This window comes from Poecilia reticulata, chromosome 9 (assembly GCF_904066995.2).
Source record: "Poecilia reticulata chromosome 9, P_reticulata-male-v2, whole genome shotgun sequence".
NCBI lineage: Eukaryota > Metazoa > Chordata > Actinopteri > Cyprinodontiformes > Poeciliidae > Poecilia > Poecilia reticulata.
In genome coordinates, this window is record NC_088838.1 from 20,809,888 (window position 1) to 20,830,909 (window position 21,022).

Genomic DNA, 21,022 nt, shown 5'->3' on the forward strand with positions numbered 1-21,022 from the left:
CAACAAAAAAGTATAGAGGTGGAGGCGTCATGTTTTGGTGGAGTTTGGCTACAGTAAGACCTGACCACTGCACACAATGAATCTCCTTGAGGAAAATGTGAGACCCATCTATTAAAAAATTAAAGTTGAATCAGAACTGCACCCTACAACTTGACCATAGTCCAAACATACCAGTAAATCCACCAGAGAGTGGCTGAAAACTATGACGTGAACCAGCGGGTTGACTTTATATGCAAGAAACGACTAAAAATTAAAGTGAAGAGTGATTCTTGTGTCAACACTATCGAAAATACAATGTTGACAATTTCTACTCAAATATTCAGAGCCGGAGCAAGACGTTGGCGGCAAACAGCGTCCTCTGCTGGTTAAAACTAGAAACAACAGGAGTGCGCTACCTGACAACAGGTTTTTTTTCAATAAAGTTTGCTTTGTTTGCTTTCTCAATCAAACATGGCCGCCTTAGCAACCGCTCTATTCGATGATGAACAGTTCACGGCAGATTTTATCGAGGTACATTTCTTATTTTCTTTGAAGCACAGACAGTGTGTTGCTTAGTAGATATTGACAAAGTTGCTAAACTGTCAGTGAGTGCTAACGTAAGAAAATATATGACTATCACAATATATACTGTAGTTTGTGGAAAAAAATGCATTTTTAGCCGTTCGTCATTATTTAAATAAAGTATTTTGAGCAAACTGCATGACGTTTAGGATAGTAAAATTTACTACGTTCACTGTAATAGTCGTACGCTCATTTGTTTTTGTTGTTTTAAAATGAATTTAGGATGAGCAAGAATCTTCTGCCCCCACTACCACTGCGTCTTACACGGTAAGAAAGCAGGAAAGGCTGAACAGGGAGGAAATCGGTCGCTTTCTGCGGGAGGCAGAGAGGAACAGTAGGTTGTGAGTGAAATTTGCTTTAAATTTTGTAATACAATGAAGGATTAATCAAATCACTTAAAGCCTAACAGATATATAAAAGTACCACTCAAAAATTATTTAATCCACCCAAAACTATTTAGTTCATCACATATATAAAATTTTTCTATATACTTTATACTGACTTAACTAAACTCAATATTGGATGGATGGATACATACGATCTTCAGCTAGGTCAGTAATCTAGACTGCTGTCTGCAATTTGGGAGCCTGTTGTTCTTAAAGGGACATAGATTCATACCCTGTGATTTAGAAACACATTTAACAAGGAGTTGAAACAAGAACAATCTCTATCTCTGCCCTATAAATGTAACCACTGACTTAAAAGTCGGTTATTTGCCTTTTGCCTGACAGGATTGAAAAATTCGAGAAAGAGAGAGCTGTGACTGTTCTGTGCAGAAAGAATGCCTGGACGGATGTCATTGACGAACTTGAGGAATATGAAAAAATATTACAGAAAGATAGGTTTGCTCAAAGTAAGTCATTTATAGCCGATTTTCCTTTTGTCACATTAATAGGCATCTGTTTCACACTAGGATGTGCAGTCAATGTGAAAAAGAATGGATTGCTCTTGTAACAAAATAGATTTAACACTTCAGGAAATAAATCCTTTATCAGCTCCTTCGTCATGGTAAAGAGTATGTGTACAAGCGGTTAGAAGTAGATTGGTAAAATCGTTCATCAGTTATAGTTATCTGAAGCTGCAATTTGTGTAGACCGTGAATTTAAATGTTGACGTTCGTAAAGTATCTTCAATGTGCCTGAAACTTGCAGAAACCCGGTAAAGAAACCAGACTGTTTCAATATGCTATTGTACAGCTTTAACTGAAATATAATATCATGCCTTTTCTTCAGAGATGATCCTTCAGAAACAGCTAGTGAAGATCAATAATGGTGTGAAGAAATTTCAGAAACACCTAACTGATGTCAGGCCGTCTCCTGAATGTGAGATTTTTATTTCTTCTTGTTAAAGAACCTGCAACTCGGTTGTTGTTGTCCATTACCTAGAAAAACTTATAGACATTATTTTTTTTGTCATTATTAATATTAATATTTGAGCTACTTTCTGGGTTGATATGTGAAATAATATTACAAGTTAAATAATTGAACTTCAGAATAAAATACGCAGTGTCAGTGATGTGAAAATGAAAGTCTTTTGGGACAGTTTGTTGATATTGTTTCTGCAATTTTGTTTGTATTTCCAGTGATTGGAAGACTTAAAGAAATAATGTTAGATGTGGAAATGTCGATAAATACTCTAAAGGAGGAGCAGTGTTTAAGGTAAAAAGATTTGCTAAACATTCATCTTTACACCACTTTAGCCAGGAAAATGGGGGGGGGGGGATATTACCTTTTATGAATGATGTTATGTAACTGCGTCCTTTACAATCTTTCATAAACTAGTATGAAAGCCACAACATTCACTCGGTATACACAAAAGAAAAGTGTGCATCTTATGAGAAACAAGTTTAAGAATATCAAAGAATGTTGGGAAGTAGAGAAAATAGAAATAAAAAAAGCTTAATATATAAACTGAGATTATTTGTAGTGAAATGAAATTACTATAAGGAATCAAACCTTATGTTTCATGCTTTCTCTCAGCTTTGAGAAATATTCAAAGGAGGAGCGGATGTACAAGAAGGAAGTTATTGCTTATGAGAAGAAGTTTGAAAACTGGAGTCTTCTTGTCAAGTCAAACCCTAAATTACCTGCGCTGAAGGTTTTCAATTTACACCATTATGTTTTTTCTTTGTTGTTTGTGACACTCACTTAAATAAGGAAAAAGGGTGACGGGCTGTTTTTTTTCTTCTGTTTTCTTTAAGATCAACCCCTTCCACAAAGATCTCCCTGCCGAGGTCAAAGCTCTGGAGGATTTCCTGCAGAAGACTGGAGGTTCTCATGGAGGCTGGGACCAGTTTGATCACCAAGCGTTCTTAAGAGTAAGAAATACAAAGTCGCTTCGTTAATTACTTATTTATTACTTTTGACAGTTTTAGTGGAGCGACTTTTTTGTTCTAACAATGACAGGTCTGGATGAAGCACGGTGGGCGGTCGTCGTACAGGAAAGAGGCCAGACTCTACCTGCCGAGCAAAACAGAGGAGGAGGTCCAGCAACACGAGGACTGGCATCAGAAGCTGCTTCACCTGCAGGACCAAAAGAGAGAGGTGGAGAAGAAATGTGGCCAAGCATGACGTTAGAGTTTAGCGGAAGTAACACTTAAGCACTACTTTGTAATTAATTAATTTCAACAAACTTCTTTTTTTCAGGGTTTGGCATGTGTCATGCGTGAGTCTTTGCGTTACATGTATTTTGTCCAGTTTTAACAGTTTTCTTCCGTCCCACCCAGGCTATTCAACGCTGGAAAACCAGTAAAGAAAAAGAGCGTCAGACGAGGATCCACACTCAAGAGGAAATGGAGGAGGCACAAAGCAAAGAGAGGAAGACCAAGAACTTGGCTGAGCAACAGCAGTGAGCATCAATGGCTGAATAAATTTAGATCAGAAACGTTTCAAATTTGACTCACGCAAACTGTTTGACTTAAGTTAAGTCGATTATGTTTCAGGACTGAGGAGGAGAGGATGGAGGTGGCACGGTGCCTGGAGGAATGGAAGAAAAAGAAAAAACAAAAAGAGGAAGAAGAAGGAGAGCAGAAACTGGTTGAGGAGATTCGCAGGAGAAGACAAGAAAAGGTGCTTAGCGGTTCATATTTTGCCATCGAAACGTTTTTTTCTAACTGCAGCACTGCTTTTCGTAATCAAAATCACATAATATGAGGTTGCTTTACTGGGCAGATGCCTATTTTTAACAAAATGATCTCTGTTGATCAGGAGGAGCGCCGCCGCCAGCTGGAATTAAAGATGGCCCTTGAGGAGCGTCTGCGATTGAAGCGCGAGAAAGAGGAGGAACAGGAGAAGAGAAAAAGAGAGAAGGAACAGAGGGAAAGGGAGGAGAAACGAAGAGAGGCAACGAAAGTCATCAAAAGCTTCAGTGAAAGGGTATCAAGTTCTAAAGTCTTAGAAATACATGAAAACAAAAGATAAGGCTTAAGTTTTTGCTCTCAAATTCAGACTTTCTCATTAAATTACTTGCAGTAAAAAGCGTTCAGACAATACACAGCAGGTTCCTTTGAGCTCAGCGAGAAGAAGGTGTGATATCAACTTTACTTTGCAAAATACATAGTTTGATTGCACCTTGGCAGGATCTTCACAAGGTGGAGGCAAAGCTTCATGAGAGGCAACTGAGGGAAAAGGAGGAAGAGGAAAGACAGAAAAGAATCATAGCTAACCTGAAGGAAAAGGTGCAGTGACCAGTCTGAAAGATTTCAAACTAGATTTCAAACTAGATTTCAGTCATTAGTCTCAGAGAAATAATTTGTTTTTCTTCTTCAGATGGATGGTCATGTGAACAGAGACCCCTCCCGGCTGATTCGCCCCACTAAAGGATGGGAGGAAAGGATGAAACACATTGAACCTTCAGGACAAGGACCCATGCTGCAGGTGTTCCACAGGTCTGGACCTGTAGACTTGACTTCAAGTTCTGTTAAGTAACATTTAGGTAATTACATATTTTACTATTTTTATTCCAGAGCCATCCCCTCTTGGAGACAAGGGCTCTGATGTCACCATGTCCTGCAGTTTTCCACAGTTTCCGGAACCTCTTTTTGACTTAAATTTGTTTTGTTGTTTTGACACTTTTGTTGTTATGGTAAAGTATTTACAAATAAAATGTACAAATCACAGAAATATGACCTGCCCTGGGTTGATGTATGACAAAAAATACTCTGAAATAGATTCAAGATTAAAGTCCAAGCAAAAAACAACAACAACAAAAAAAATTCGTTAACCCACCTATACTCAATGAATTACGATAGCGATAGCGGTCAATATCACAAATACAGTCCCCATAACTTCAACCCCTAGGAGAGGCTTTTATTTTGAAAAGCAAACGCACCGGAAAAGATTCCCCATAGGTGCGGAAACAAAGATGGCGGAAGAAGAGAACCAGTTTGAAGAATTTGAGCAGATAGACTTTTTGAGAGACCGACATGTCCGATTCTTCCAGAGGACCTTGCAGGTGTTACCTGAGCGGTACGCGTCGCTGGAAACAACCCGGTGAGTTCGCCAGAGGGCTCATGGGAGCTCTGGTTACTGTGGTTTGTTGGGGAACTGAACAGCAGAGGAGCTAGCTGTGATTCATTAGCCCTCAGTTAATTAAAGAAAACTCATTTTAGCCTTTATTTAACCATTCAGGTTTTCTGGGTATGATTATATAGCAGCTTTTCTTCCTGATGGAATGAGCCTGTTTCCAACTATGTCTATGTTAACGTCTATCATTCAGTCAACCCTAATTTTCAGCTTGGTTTGCATCTATATTGTTTCTTAAACAATATATATGAGCTATAAAACATGTTGATATGGGGACTTAATAAACGAGCACATTGTAAGATCAACTGCTTTCATTCCAGGTTATCTATTTTATTCTTTGCCCTGTCTGGTCTGGATGTATTGGATGCCCTGGAGGTGGTGGATAGTAAAGTGATGATTGAGTGGATTTACTCACAACAAGTGCTGCCCACCCAGGATAGTAAGTGTTAAGTCTATTTTTATGTGATTGTATGAAAATTTTATTTTCATTTAATTGCAACGACGTGAGATGAAATGAGTTGCAAAGTCGGTTTATGAAAAATAAATTTCCTCCAGAAAACTTGCTTAGCCCGGTGACAGGGTGCAGAGGCAGTCATTCATCCAGCGGCTTGTTGTGTTTTTGAGTTAAAACATGTTTAAAATTGACAGTAAATTTGGAAATACCACTGGATAAGTATGTGCTATAGGAAGATTAACACCTGAACACCAACTATAAAGTCTTAGAAGAAGTAAACATTTAAAAAAATCTTAAATAATGAATACTTAGCCTGGTGGGGCACAAGTAAAGCCTGGTGGCCCGCCAGGCTTTTAATATCCTGGGGGAAACTTTAAATGTATAGAGTGTATTATTATTTTTTGTCATAGCTTAGTAACAGTATTGATAATGTTAATGCTTTGCTATTCCATACTTTGCTGAAAATGCTTTTCAGAATAAAATAATAATTTGGATAGATTCAAATGTGCTATTGGTAAAAATCTATGTTGTATTTAATTAATCAGTGATGGCAGGAGAGAGGTGGGTGGACTGATTAGGGCATCTTGTGTGGTAATGCAGAAGCTGCACCAAAAGTAAAATCTCTTGATTTTTCTTGCTGACCCTCACGTTTAGTGGTGAGATGTTGACCTTGACTGGAAGAACAGGATCCTAGAAGCATGCTGTGTAAATGAGCTTCATCCTAGATGTTTCCAGGCGCGGATTTTGATCACCGAGTGTAAAAGAATGATTAAATATCAAAGTGTTGTCACTGAATAAGAGGCCAAGTACGGAATTTCTGACATAGGGATGCTTAGCTCCGTCATCTCAGTTTGGACTGCAGCCTCTGCTCCTCCTCATTGATTGGAGGCAAATAATGTGATTCTGGCACTCTATACTTTTTTGTAACCCATTTGGAGGTTTTTCTGGGCGTGTCCAGAAACACGGCACGTTGAGAACTAGCTGGATCTAGACTCAGCCTGTGGTTTCCTTTTGACTTAAGAACCTGTTGGGTTTCCTCACTGTGAGTTGAAGAATGCCTGTGAGGAGTGACATGTTTTCCCTTCAACACCTGTCACCTCATCGGCCAAACACTGATTTCACATTTTCTTTTTGATCCGGCTGGTGGATTTTAATTAGATTCAGTTAAGGTTTTCTTTCTTTATATAAAAATATAAAATAAAAGAGGGAAAATAATTTCTGCTAATTATTTGATCAGTCTAGTAGGCTTTTGAAGGAATTAGAAAATTAAGCAATTAAATTTCTGTAATTTAAAATTCCTCTCCAACTTTTATCCGATTCTTGATAAAGGTGAAGAAAAAAAAGTGCATTAAATGGCAGCCTGTTGGTTGATGCGTTTAATGTCCAAAAATAGTGCACGTTTTTAGTAATGGATAATTATTACACTTTTTTCAAATGCTGATTCTACTTTTAAGTTATTGTAAGTTAGTTTGTTTCACACTGAGGTAGTCGTCTTTGCATCCTCCGACTCGTGAAACTTTAAAGTCTGTCATGTTTCTTTTCCCACTCTGCAGATTTCCAGGCAGCTATTGGCCCTCAGTTGTCTGTAGATAACCCAGTGCATCCTTACAGCTGTTCATCAAAGAAAAGTTTGACTCTCAGGCTTTTAATGACTTGTTTTGGGACTGATATGTTATTTATTTATATATTTTTGTCTCCGACAAGCCACTCCATGCCATCTGTTGAGAAGCGCATTTCATTAATTATTGAAGACATCAATAGAGATGATGGAGGGATAGTTGTGCTTGATGGATTTCTGCAGCAGCCATATGTTGGGAGGCTGGCAGGCTTCTTCTCATTAGATCTGAGGGAAAAAACAGTTGAGAGACAAATGTGATTTACTAATGATTCATTAGTATGATAATCCCTTGTTTAGCAAACTATTAAGACTTACAGAAAGCATTTTGCTTATGTGGGATGTTAGTCTCCAGTAAAATGCAGGTGTTTGACTGAATTCATTTGTGTATACATGCAGGGGATCGACATCAGGGTTTCTGTATATGTTGGTGGAAAATAAAATATTTACTTTTCCTTCAGTACAGAGGACGGATGCCATATTTTTACCAAGTCTTGCATAAAGTTGGGTAGCAGGATGAGCTGTTGTAAGGCTGATATGTGATACATGAATATATTGGTCCATTCATTGTTCAGTCATCGCATAGAAAATGTCAAAGCTTCTGTGATGTTGTTGTCATTTTGATGTGGCTTGGTGTTTCTGTCATGGCCAGAAGGTGGCAGCAGAGCACTCCTCTTTTCCTGTTGTATTGATGAGAACCTTTTCTGCAGGTCATACGATGAACAGAAGGACTTTAAAACATAAATCAGAAGACTGATTTTTTTTTTTTTTTTCCTGTCTCTTGTTCTGAATATTTCCATCATTTCTGTCTGGCCCATTACAGAATCCAACCTGAACCGTGGGGGGTTTCGTGGATCAGCACATATTGGGATTCCTTACAGCACGAAGGTACTACCGAAATTGTTTTTCAGTTTGAGTACTGTGGCTTTTTCTTTTTCAGTATCAGTTTCTTGATCATTTATTGCTTCAGTAGAATGATGCAAATACCATACCATAGTGTAGCAGATTTGTGAGTGCCAGCCTTGGAAAGCAACAGTGACCAATGTCATGATGGGTATTATTAGAAATTTAAAAAAGAGAGAGAGAGATTTGCTTGTTTTTTGTCTCTCAAAAATTAAACTAAACAGGGAAGAGTCTACTCTTCTACGTCTATGGTGAATGTCATCTCCAAAATAGTCTGTGTGTGTCTGTAGCCATCAGCTGCATCTCTGATTTTCCTCTCGGTTGTTGTCCTCAGGGTCCAGGTGTGCTCCATCCGTACGACAGCGGCCATGTTGCCATGACCTACACCGGCCTGTGCTCCCTGTTGATCCTCGGAGACGACCTGAGTCGGGTGAACAAAGAGGCCATTCTGGCCGGTCTGAAAGTGCTGCAGCTCGAGGACGGCAGGTTGGCGCACACGTTCGCTCACTTTTGCACCTAAATCCTTATTTACTGTGGCATTTTCACTCTGACTCAAAAGCACCCGAAGCCATCTGAACGCAGATTTAACACGGTCTGACTGTAGCTTGCATTTGGGTGTTCCGTAGTTCAAAAGCAACTAAATATGTGAATTTGAGACACAATCTCCTGTCCTCCAGTAGCTGGAGCAGCTGCATGCTTTAGCGTGCAGATGTTCATGACTTCTCTTCTAAATCTTTGCTGAGGTCTTCTTCTCAGAAACGCACTGATTATGTTGAAGATCAGCTGATGATAAAATGTGCCAACATGGCAACTAAGGATGTGTGTAGACTAAAGGAAATGAACCGTATATTCTCCTCTGTTCTGACTTGAATGTTTACGCCTCGCTTCATGATGTTGTTCAAGTTCAAGCGCAACTTTTTGTGTAACTTAGTGGCCTGATGTACTGCGCTGCCATAAAAACTTTGTTCAAAAACCAAAGCAAAAGAAGTCCTTTGAGACGAATAAACGGAAATGACCGTTTATACCCTGCGGTTCAACGCTGTAATGAAGAGAGAAGCAATAAGCAGCATTGCATTGTGGCATTTGAATTAAAACTTCATTAACTTTAAATAAAAACATTGCTCTTAATGCCGCTGTAATGACCCCAAATGTCCAGTCCTGACAGATTGCGGCCGTTGTTGAGATTGCGCTCTGGGATCGATCCCACCATCATTCCTTACAGCAGGTCTGTCCCAAAATGCCTGGCAGTGATTTTCCAGTCCAGAGGCTTTGTTTATAACCTCTATTATGGTAATCGAATTGCTCCAGGGTCCCTGAGGTGGACCCAGATAGTTACCCCAGAAACAGCCTGTCGTATCCTTGTCCTTTCTCTCCTCTATTTTTCTTTTCTTTTTCTTTTTTTCATAATGAATTGCTTATTATCATGGTGTTTTCTTAAAAACCTCACCATTATTCCACTCACTTGGAATAACAGGTCTGTCCCAAAGAGAGACCTGGGCGGCCTCTCTTTGGGACATAGTACTTGGGCGGTTAAAAAAAATTAGGGCTATGTGGGTTGGGTTTCATTTTGTTTAATAGATTTAAGCAACACATTGTAGTTGGACACTTGTGGCTAATTATTTCATATGTTTGTTAGTTTCACACCTGAATTATTGGTCATTTACACCAAATAAAGTAGTTTTCAAACAGTCAGAACCTAAATCTGAAAGCATAAAACCAGAACCCAGACAGTTTTTTTTTTTATGTAATTCTGCTTTTTTTTGTTTGTTTGTCTGGCTTTCAGTTTCTACGCCGTGCCAGAAGGAAGTGAGAATGACATCCGGTTTATCTACTGTGCAGCTTGTATCTGTTACATGCTGGATGACTGGTCAGGCATGGACACCCAGAAGGCCATCGAGTACATCCGGGGAAGTTTGGTGAGTGAGTGTTGACAGGTTAAATAAAGTGTGTCGCTTCTGATCCTCCTTCAGTGGATAAAAATAACAAGATGGTTCTGATGTGAACGCTCCCACAGTGGACACTAACCTTTCTTTTCTGCAACAAAAGAAGTGAAATTAAAATAAAAACACAGCCCACAAACTGTTACAAGGTCTCAGTTCATTTGCAGACAGTTCATTTATAATAATTAGAGAAGATGGAGTAATCTATCATCGTCTGAAGGCTGCAGCGAAGGCTTTTTTTCTGCATCAGTTGAAAAGAATAAAAACTGCAATTTTCCCAACTTTGTTGGCTTTGTTTGCATTTCTGGGCGTTAGACACATCAAAGCGCAGTATTTTCTCTTTCTCCTGAGCTGCACACGTCACCTGGGAAACTTCAGCGTGTATCGAGTTGAACATTTCAGAGTCCGTGTTGTTTTATGGGTGTGTTCGTATCATGCTTATTTGTATCTATTTGTGTCCTTTCGACATGGATACACAACAAAAGTCAGAAAATAAGTTTAGTTTGGTTTAGAAAAGTCATTTAAATTGTGACCTTAAAGCTTATTTTGGTAAAGCAGAAACTGCCTTACATGTCGAGATGGATCCATGCAGTAGCCATTTTTGCTTTAGTGTCATCAGAGCAGGAACAAGCTGGGAGTTATTTGTTCTTCCCGGTCGACTACCACCTCTAGCTTAGCTTGTATGTTTTGTTTGAAACTGTACAAAATAAACGCAGACTGTTTGCGTTTCTTCTGTTATTGTTTGTGTCCTGTTTTAACAAAAAGCTGGTTTAAACAGATGACACTCATGTATTGTCAATGCGGTAACCTTCCTCATTTAATAAAAGACAGAGAAAGGCGTCCTAGATTGCAAGTAGATTGTGCGAAATTTTACTCACATTTATCTAGAGATAAATCTAAAAATGGGTCATCAGTTTCTCAGAGATGTCTCTTTTTTTTTTTCAAACAAAAACAAATGTGAGGATGAGGAAGTGGCTGTATGTGATGCATCTTGTGACAAGCGCAATGTGTGGGAATCTTTTCCAACCACATCGATTACTTTGTTTTGTTTGGGGATTTTTGTCTTGCTTATTTTTTTTAGAAAAATTGCACTGTAATACATAACGGTGTAATGTTATGTATTACACATGTTATGTGTTGAACTTTGCAGCTCTCTCTGATGACATTTCTCATTTTAGTTAGAGATGCAACAATCACCTGGCTAGAAAAGAAAATCTACCATTTTTTTCTTTCTTTGAACTGAGGATCAAATACTGCAGCATCTGAATGTTCTTCCTGTTAATTAAATAGATCAAAACTTAGGCTGATCGTAATAGAAGTTCAATCAACAGTCTACAATATTTGATCCACTTTCAAAGTCGGATAATGCATTAGTCAGATAAAGTTCAAGGTTTTTGAATCAAGTACAGAATTACTATATTTATCTAGGAATGTATTACGGTTAAAATGATCCTAATCAGAGTCGATCAAAATTGCAGTAAGCATGTCGGAGTTCAAAGAAACCAAAAATCTGCATCTGACCTGTGTATCTTTAAAAACAATACGTCACTTTTTTATTTGTAGTAATTTTTTAAAAATATTATTTTGTTCTGGTGTGGAGTCTAACATGTATGCTGTGTTGTTCTTCCTCTTCAGAATCTCTGATTTGTGTCCACATCAATTATTATTGATTCAAATATCATTTCTAAATCTATTTTCTCCATAGTCGTATGACAATGCATTTGGCCAAGGAGCTGGGAGAGAGTCTCACGGTGAGTGCAAATATGTTAGATGTTATAAATGTAAAATCCTACTAAGTTTAAATAAGTAGAAGAAAGGACATGCACTGTTGCAACAAGTAAATTCTGAAAAAGTTTGATGATTTAAACACATTTTTGGTTTTATTTCATTGAGTATTTTTTTTACTACAAACTATCCAGAACACATTATAACCAATATGTTGGGGGTTATACTTGTAAAAGGCATGAAAAAAAACCCAGCTTATAAAGGATTATCGCTACAGATCTGTTGCTATGGATACAGCACATTGTTTTCAATCATTCGTCCCCCACTCCAATTAGACCTTGTTTTTCTTTTACGAAAGTTTTTACGCGACGCAACAAAAGCAGCACTTAGCAACATATCTGCATGACCTTGGTTGTACAGAGAAGATGAAATTCCTGCCAGCTCTGATGTGCTCTTAAAACACACATTTTTTTTTTAAAATTGCAACTGCTTCAAGGGGCAAATTTTATTGGATCTAAGTGATTTTCTTCGCTCTTTGAATTCGAGTCCTGTGATTAAAGGCTTCGGTGAGGCTGTGCTGAGCCTACCAACTCTCTAAAGGGCTGATTACAAATCAGCAGAGATGCTTAGTCGAGGCCCATTACCGGTCTACCCTTGAGGTGTGTGTGCTCGTTCAGTGCCAGGACCTCCCAGCGTTGCTTTGAATGTGCACAAGCACATTTTTCTGGGATGTTATGTCTGTGCAGATATGTAGGTGAAACATGAAATTATAGAACATGAGACTGGATTTATGTATCCGATTTCAGTCCTTAGTGCATATTTATTACTTTTTTTGTTGTTGATGTTTTATCCGACTTCACTGATCCCAACACTGGTATCCATGGACGATGTTTCTCCCTGCCTAAAGGAAGCTGATTTTAGAAAAACAAATTATCTGAAGCCACCAGGTGTTCACCCCTCACCTTAAGACTCTAGTAGAAACAATCCTTCAAGTGGATGTACAGTTTATTGCAAAGACATGTCTCCACATCTTTCTACATTCTTATTAAATACGTTGTTGTAACTTTCATGTAAGGGGGAGGTTAGGACCTCAGGTTTAAATTAAAAATAAAATAAAGTTTTCTTGCACTCCTTGTGAACAAGAATGCATAATGTAGCAAAAGCAGAAGAAGTAGTTACATTTATGTTGAGTTGAAGTAAAAATGATTTGACACGTCATTATTTGACCGTTAACCAGAAAATTGGAAAAGTCTGAGAAATTATTAGAGATTTAAATGTGTGAAGCTGCACTTTCAATGTAATCTGTAGATTTGCGCAAGTTGAAAAAAGTTATTAGGAGTCACTTGTTTAAAAAACTGCTGATTTCCAAGAGCAAAGTTACTGGAATGTGGCTTCGGCTTGGGTACATCCTGGAAAAAGGTCCAAACTGAATTGGTTTGGTAGTTTTGGGACCAACCCAGGAACAAGGCAACGCTCAAGTTTCCATGAACTCAAAACTGCCAGAATGTCATTTCCAAGTAAAGCAAGTTTTACTTCCGCTTGGAGACAGAGCTTTATAGCCCGATGTGCCAATCATCGAGCTATTACGCCACAATGACAAGAAGTATGTTTGATGATTGAAAGTAGGGCGTTAAAACCTACTAACCCCTGTACCATCCTGTACCATGCTGCGTTGGTGATGGCAGCATCAGGTTGTGGCAAGAATAAATAACAAACTTTGACACTGGGTGCATCAACAGCACAATAAATCCCACACACACGCATCTAAATTGGCCTTTGAAGAGATAAGAAATGCAAATATTAACTACCTAAAAAGTTTCCATCCCGAAAGCAACATCCCAAGCTTTTATGGAAATTAATAGAGAATGATTCAAAGCCGGTTGTGTTCCAGGAAGCAAACTGATTTAAATGAGTTTTGCCTTGAGGATTGATCAAAATTTCCAGCCTGAATTACACCAGAAGCTTGTTGATGACAAGTGGAAAAAAATGGTGATTATATGTATTAGGGGTTTTGTGTAGAGTTTTGACTTGATTTAGATGAAAGAAACTAATCCCTACATTTGAATTGGCTGCTCCCAACTCTTGTTTTTAGAACGCCTTAAAGATGCATTTGTATATTTATTGTAATTATTAAAGACTGAGATATTAATACCCATAGTGAGCAGATGTGCGCCCCAGACTGCAGCTTTATGTGATAACTCGGTGACCTGTGTGCCAGGTGGTTGGACGTACTGTGCCATAGCCTCGCTGTGCCTGATGGGCCGGCTGGACGAGGCTCTGAATCCGCGGGAGCTGAACAGGATCCGGCGCTGGTGCATCATGAGGCAGCAGAGCGGTTTCCACGGACGTCCCAACAAACCCGTGGATACGTGCTACTCCTTCTGGGTGGGAGCTACGCTGGAGGTAGCAAACACTGAAATGTCTTCCTTCTTCGTCACATAATAAATCAGTGCCTGCTGTGTCTTACACTCTAAATTTACAGAAACAAGTTTGAGGTTTAAGCAGCCTTAAACCTCAAACCTCAAACTTTAATGTGGAGATTTGCTGAAACTAAAAGCTTCTGCTGTCATCAGTCTATAAATCCATTAATGTTTGATGTCCTTTTGGAGATGATCTTTTAATTTACTGATGGATTCAAAACTACGTCTATGAAAGATGTCTGAGAAAAATATAAAAGATTCTGGAAATCGGAATCAGTCAAGAAAATCCTGATTGGTACATCTGTAGTTCTTAAAATGTTTTCATTTGATGGGTTTCGTATTTTTCCCCAGCTCCTGGATGTGTTCCAGTTCACACACTTTGAGAAAAACAGGAGCTTCATTCTGTCCACGCAGGATCGTTTGGTCGGCGGCTTTGCCAAGTGGCCCGACAGCCATCCAGGTAAATGATGCCACTTGACTTCTACCGCCTACAGTAGAAACGCCATGCTGCATTTTTTTGTGGTTGTTGCATCCATAAAACACAAATGCCCAGTGTTTTTATAGTGCAGTAACAACCACAGGAGCAAAGCAGGCGCTGAATGGCGTGTTTAATGTCTGTGTAGCGCTTCCTAGTCATTTTCCTGTAGCTTCAAAGATCTCACATTAGGGACAAAACCGTTGTGGATCTAAGCAGTTTCAGTTCATTTATTTTCCTCTCTTTGAGCAGAACAGTTTGCGCCTCATCTTCCACAGGTGCAGTGAAACAGGGTGGAGCTGTGGTGGCCAGTTTTACTTCAGCTCAGTGGGAAAAGAATCTCCTGTAACCCTAGACTTCAGCAGTCGTGTTTTGACCTGCCCTCATGCTGGGTAATTGATGAGGCGATTGTTTATAGGTAGCCTGAGGAAACGGCAGACGGAGCTCCTCGTGTTACCACAGACAGACAGATAGGAGGACAACAGAAAGAACTGAGTCTTGTGAATGTAAATGAATAAAAGAGTTTTATGGAAGAAGGAAACAATAGTGAACAAATGTTTCCTTTACAGTGGGAACTGGGTTGGTTATTTGGATGTGGGACAATGGATGCATCAAAATGATTCTAGATTGGGGTTTTTTTGCGGGTGTTTTGTTGCTAGAAGATTCTTTATTCTGTGTTAAAATGTAGAATAAGAGACTAGAAAGCAAAAGATAGCAAAAGGTTTTAGTTAAAGCTCTTAAATTTCAATTGGAGAGACTGGTGTAGATTCTCAGTCATCCAACACGTCACAGAAAGCAGCCAGACTTCTTCTCTTGTTTCTTGATTTGCCTCACATCTAAAGTTTCTGTAGCATCTTGAAGAGAAGAACTGTGGAACAAAGAAAATTCATGTAATATTTGAATGTCTAGCTCTTACTCCTCAAGCTAAATGAATTTATCAAGACATACTTTTGTTTGTTTTGCCTTTCCAAAACTTGTTTTCCTCATTGAACATTTTTGTTTTTAAGTTGCTGACAAGAAACTCTGACCAGGTCTCGTAAGGATTGGTAGATAAGGGAAAAATGTATTATTTGCAATGTGTTAAGATATAAAAACATAAAAGACAAGTGTAGAAGCTTGAGAGTTTTAACAACAAAGTAGATTTTTGAACAAGATGGTACCTGTCTGTCTGATATGTCGTTAAATCTGAAGGAAAATTACGAGTCAGAGGTGAGATGGTGGATAAATGTTTTGCTTTGCTCTTGTGTGGATGGCTGCAAAGATGCCACGGAGGAGAGGAGCATAAACATCCTTTTACTGACACAACTCATTAATATCCACAGTTTTTTTAAACTTGGTGTTTATATATGATTGTTGGCAGTGATGACTTCAATTTAGTCTTAAGTAATTGGTTTGTTAAAGCAACACCAAAGTTTGGCTAAAAGCCTATTTGGCTGCCAATGCTATTTATAGACTAGACTGGCTTTAAAAAAAAAAGTCAGATTAATGAAAGTCGGACACTTACAGGCCAGGACTTCATCACATCCGTGTTGAAGTTTCCCCCCTTTGCTGTTATGTCTGTGGCTGCTGAGGATGTTGACCTCAACAACACGTTTGCAAGTAGGTGTGAAGTGGAGGGTGGCGCAAGCCGCCCTTCATCCTCTCCAAGCACTCTGCAGCTACTTGATTGTTTCACATTACTTGCTTCTCCTGTGTCAGTCGTTTACTGCAGGATGTGGCTGGCTCACTGCACGTCTCTAAAAAGCATCTCAATGTTAAACATGGATTGAAAGTCACTGTAATATTGAGGCCTTTTGAAACCACGTTCTCATTGGTGTAACTTTGAGTCCGAGTCCTGATGGGTGAAGCTAATGGTTCCGTGATGGTTTCTAACGTCTCTGTGCAATCATCTGTCGTTTCATTGTAATTCAATTACTGCTCCACTTACTGGCCTGTGGAGCTTTTATCCTCGTCCCGAGGGAGAGAGACACTGCTAGGGGCGAAGCAGCGTGCATTATTCACATGTCCTTAAAGGTTCATTACGACAAACTTACAAACCTTGGGACAGCTGAAGGGTCCAATGAGTTTATAGATTGAATCAATCAGCAAACATCCATTCTAAGTACCAACTCTGTCACGTTCAGGTGCTTCTGCAGGGACTCCTGCTATCAGCTCTGACCCGGTTTCTCCCTTTTTGTCCGTGGTTTCGTCTCTCCAGACCCTCTTCATGCCTACTTGGGGCTGTGTGGCCTGTCTCTGATCGGAGAGCCTGACCTAAGGAAGGTCCACCCAGCTCTTAACATCACCCAGAGAGCCTTTCAGCACCTCCAGCAGCTGCAGCAGACGTGGAGGGACAACACCGGCAGCTGCATCGGACGGCAGTGAAAGCAGGACGATTTACTGCGCTAACTCTGGAGCAGACGCCGTCTGCTGTCGGTCACCGGCCGAAGGCGGCTGGACTTCTGCCGGGTCTCAGAGATACTTGGCTGCTCAAGAAGTTTGAATTGTTTGGAATTGCGAGGATTTAAACACTTGAGGACCTCATTTAAAGTCCATCTAAAGCAACTTATTTGTTGAGCAATATATGCCACACCTCTTTGCTGCCTTTTAAAAAAAAAGAAAAAAAAAGAAAACAAGAAACAAGTAGTTGTTAATAAAGTTATGCGGTGCGGTTTGTGAAAATACAATATAATAATGTGCCAGAAAGTGTAATTCACTGCAGACTTGAACAAACGTCAGATGCCTCCATCTTTATTTTATGGCCTTTTTTTTTTTTAAATTATGACACTTTTCTTCAAAGATGTATTGCTTTACTTCCTTTTCTCTGCTTTGCTAACCTGCCTGGCGCTTCCGTCCGCACGTAGCTGCTGAATGTTTTGAGCCTTTCATGATGCATCAGGTCTTAGTGGGTCGTGACCTCTGGCTCCTCAGTTTGAAATCTGATATCCTCCCTACAGGTTTACTCCCTTCAGCTTCTCGCCGCAACGTTCTCCGGTTTCACCACTGCAGGCTTTAATTTTCAAAGATCAGGAGATTAAAATAAAAATGGAACTGGCTTGGGTGACATTTGAAATGGGGCTAAATGTACCTCGGCTGTTGATTAGTTGTGTATTTTAAGAAGATTATGGAATAGGATTCACTTGAAGCCTTTTTATAGGGATTTTATCTGACAGACCACGCCCTGCGTGGCTCGTAATTATGCAATGGAAGGAAAATTGTACAATGTTTTCAATATTTTTTCAGAAATCTAAAGTACGAAGCATTTCTCTGTGTTCTGTTTGTTTAGTTCCTCTTTGAAAAATTTGTTAATCTCCTTTATATTTGATGAAAAGCACCTACAAACATTGGATTCTCCATTGGATGCAGTTCTGGACTTTGACTGGGCCATTTTAACAGATCAAAGCGCTATGTTCCAACATATTTAATTGTACTTCTAGCTGTGTGTCAGCTTTCCTCCTCCTTTCCCCAAGTTTAAAGGGTTTTGCTGCCAATAAGAGGCTTTCATCAACCCTGACTAGTTTTATCATCCTTAGTGAAGTGTTAGGGTTTTAGCTTTGGTTTTTCCATCACCTTTCCGTCGCCTTTTGCTTGTGAGCCTAAAAGTTCAGTTTTGGTCTCATCCCACCAGAGCCTTTTCTTGAACATGTTTGCTCTGTGTCAGACTCCGAACATGGCTTCGGAGTCATGTTCAGGTGGGACAGATTGTCCCACCTGAGCAGTGGGACCCTTCTGCTCCTCCAGAGTCACACTGGGCCTCTTGGTTGCTGCCACGGTTTATTTTCTCCTGTCAGTGATCTTTTTTATTTTTTAATTTAGTTACTTTTGAAGGTGATTGGTAGCAGTATATTTTATTTAGGGGTGTCATAATTCAGATTTTTTTAAATATATATATAATTTTGAAAACCGTGTAATTTTCCTTCCTCTCCATCAATGTTTGGTTGTAGTGCAAAAATTGTAAAAAAAAAAAAAAAAAAAAAGGAGTATGAATAATTTTGTCAAGTGCTGTAAATCTCCCCTCCCAAATTAAATCCAAATCTCCTCTTATAAGCAGCAGTGTGTCAGGGAGGCTCCCCACGACCTCTGACCTAAACTCATTCACCTGCTTCCTCCTCCCCTGTGAGGTCGCATCCAGCTGGAAATCAACGGGGAGATTAGACAATGGCATCCTAACGAGAGGAAAACGGTTCTTTGAGCTGTTTGTTCGTGACTCCAGAAAGGATGCAGGATGAAATAAAAGAACAATGGCCATGACTGCACCTCCACATGTCGGGAAGCAGAAACTGCTTTACACGATCCCTTCTTAGCTGTTGATCGCCATCAGAACCGACTGTAAGAAGAACTTCTAGCTTTGCTTTCAGTTCATTCAGACTTCTATGCAGGTGTTTGAGCTGAGGTCCAAAACGGCGTTCACGACCTGGCAAAGGGAGTCTTTCCACCTTTTTGCCTTTACATCAGTCGTCTGTCTTGCAGCAAGGAAAACATTTCCAGCTTTCACACATCGCTGCTTGAAGCGACACCTTTTCTTTTTTTTTAATGAGGCCACAGTGTGAGGTAGCACCTGCTCCCCCGAGTTGACATGTGACGAGATGCTTTGAAAGCGTGTCAGAAACACAGCTGCCCGTCTGCTGCCTGTTTACCTGCAGCTCTTCTCCATGTGCAGACGCGCCTGTGACTGCGTTTAGGAAGACACACTGTGTCTGGCTCTGCTGTCAGGGGGGAAAAAGAAAGAGGAGATGTGAGGAGAGCTGAATGAATAAATAACGTGAGCCATCTATTATTAAAAGTAAGCTGTCAGAGGCTGGATTCGGCTCTTTGAGTCCAGACAAAATCCTCGGTTCTGGTGTGAAAACAATAGGATTCTTAACTAATGTGCGGCGTTATTGTTTATTTTGCACTGATCAGAAACAATTTCTCTTTCTCAAATAATGTTACCGTTTTTTTATTATGTATACATAATACATAGAAACCATTACCACAAAACGCTTTGACATTTTTAAACATGTTGCTGAAATGCGTGGATTTTTTCTATTTTAACCCTCTGTAACTGTTTTCTTTACCTATATGCTACAAGCCTGTTCTCTTTAGTTGAATATAAAGCTGACTGGATCACTGTAAGTAATCTGTTTGCTTCTTGGTTTCCTACCAAAATGATCCAGTTTGGCTTTTATTTGTCTGTGTACATAGATGAAGTCACATGGTGAAGCCACTTTCTCCAGCTTGCCTCCTTATTGTGCCTAATGGATTGTTTTCCGTCGCTGCTCTCTGAATGCTTTGCTTTCGTTCGCTTCTCTTATTGCCTAATTTAGATTTTTGCTTGGATCCTTCTACGAAAAATGACAGTGAATATCAAGTTGACCTACAAAGGAAGAGGGAAGTGCAACCTGGATATTTGTTTAGATTCTACGGGACGATATGTGTTGCTTACATGTGTGACGATCAGATATAAGTAGGCTACTCTCTGATTGGTATCGTCCAAAAATATGTTGGGATTTATTTTGACAGGATACTGAGTGGCACTTACCAGTGCTAGTAAATGATTATTTTAGCTCAGTCCCAGCAGCATGAAATAAAGACGGCACTGCTTTGTGCTTCCAAAAGCTGTGAAACGATTGTCCAAGAGATGCAGCCAAAACACCACATGCCGTTTTACGAAGCACTGCTATACATATTGTAACAATAAATTGTGTAACAAAGATAAAACATATAATGGAGTTTATTTTTTCTATGCTTTATAGAAATGTTGGTGTAGATGGATGTAAATGTCTATAAAGATGCGACTTCTGCTGGGGGGAAGTGACCAGAACGTCTTTACATCAGAAGAACTGGACGTGCAGGTGTCTGTGTGTGACGTGTTGTTGAAGTGCAGCTTTTCGAGTTTGGACTAATGCTGATTCTCGCTTGGCACGGAAATTGTATTTATGGTAAATAAAACGTGTACTAACTTTGACATTTGTGTGCATTTTGTGTTGTCAAATGGTACCTTGGAAAAGTAAAACCCTCGTGATGCAACCACAAACCTCAGAGTTTTATCGGAATATTTAGTGATGGACCAAAATGGATGGAAAGATATAAAATGATTTCAGAATGATCCTCGCTTCATGATGCTGCCACTGCCGTGTTTCACTATGAGGATGGTATTCAAGGTGTGGTTTCAATTAACCACACCACTAGCAAGAAACTAAAATAGTTTTAACGTTCTTAAGTTGTTTTCTTAGATTATCTTTGTCTTCTTTTTTTTTTTAGTTTCAATATCCACAATTATGATGTTCGTTGTTTCACAACTCATCTTTTCAAATGACTAAAAAGCGAGAAAAAAAAATACTGTTCAGTTTCTAAAAAAAAAAGTAGGATAATCTTATACTCATATGAGCTTCTATTTTGTTTTTACTGGTTGTTGAAAACTGATACAAAAATTTTGGTTGATAAA

General features: G+C 39.3%; 2 protein-coding genes across 3 annotated transcripts; both read left to right on the plus strand.

Annotated features, from left to right (window-relative positions):
• The first annotated feature begins 362 nt into the window (after nt 1-362).
• ccdc112 (coiled-coil domain containing 112) lies at nt 363-4,682 on the plus strand. Its single transcript, XM_008418431.3, has 14 exons — nt 363-510; nt 784-902; nt 1,293-1,414; nt 1,794-1,883; nt 2,144-2,219; nt 2,541-2,658; nt 2,762-2,878; nt 2,967-3,104; nt 3,287-3,408; nt 3,503-3,629; nt 3,768-3,935; nt 4,139-4,237; nt 4,329-4,447; nt 4,526-4,682. Exons 1-14 carry the CDS (start codon nt 451-453, stop codon nt 4,554-4,556), a joined length of 1,506 nt encoding a protein of 501 aa, XP_008416653.2. The 5' UTR covers nt 363-450; the 3' UTR covers nt 4,557-4,682.
• Nucleotides 4,683-4,805: 123 nt separating this feature from the next.
• On the plus strand, nt 4,806-20,542 carry pggt1b (protein geranylgeranyltransferase type I, beta subunit). 2 transcript variants are annotated; one of them, XM_008418430.3, is made up of 9 exons: nt 4,806-5,051; nt 5,405-5,523; nt 7,977-8,041; nt 8,391-8,542; nt 9,840-9,972; nt 11,702-11,747; nt 13,940-14,124; nt 14,493-14,601; nt 16,814-20,542. In XM_008418430.3, the coding sequence occupies exons 1-9, from the start codon at nt 4,924-4,926 to the stop codon at nt 16,978-16,980; spliced, it is 1,104 nt and encodes a 367-aa protein (XP_008416652.1). In that variant the 5' UTR covers nt 4,806-4,923; the 3' UTR covers nt 16,981-20,542. The 2 variants fall into 2 exon arrangements, with proteins under 2 accessions (XP_008416652.1, XP_081466827.1); XM_081610701.1 differs by lacking the exon at nt 5,405-5,523.
• The last annotated feature ends 480 nt before the right edge of the window (nt 20,543-21,022 follow it).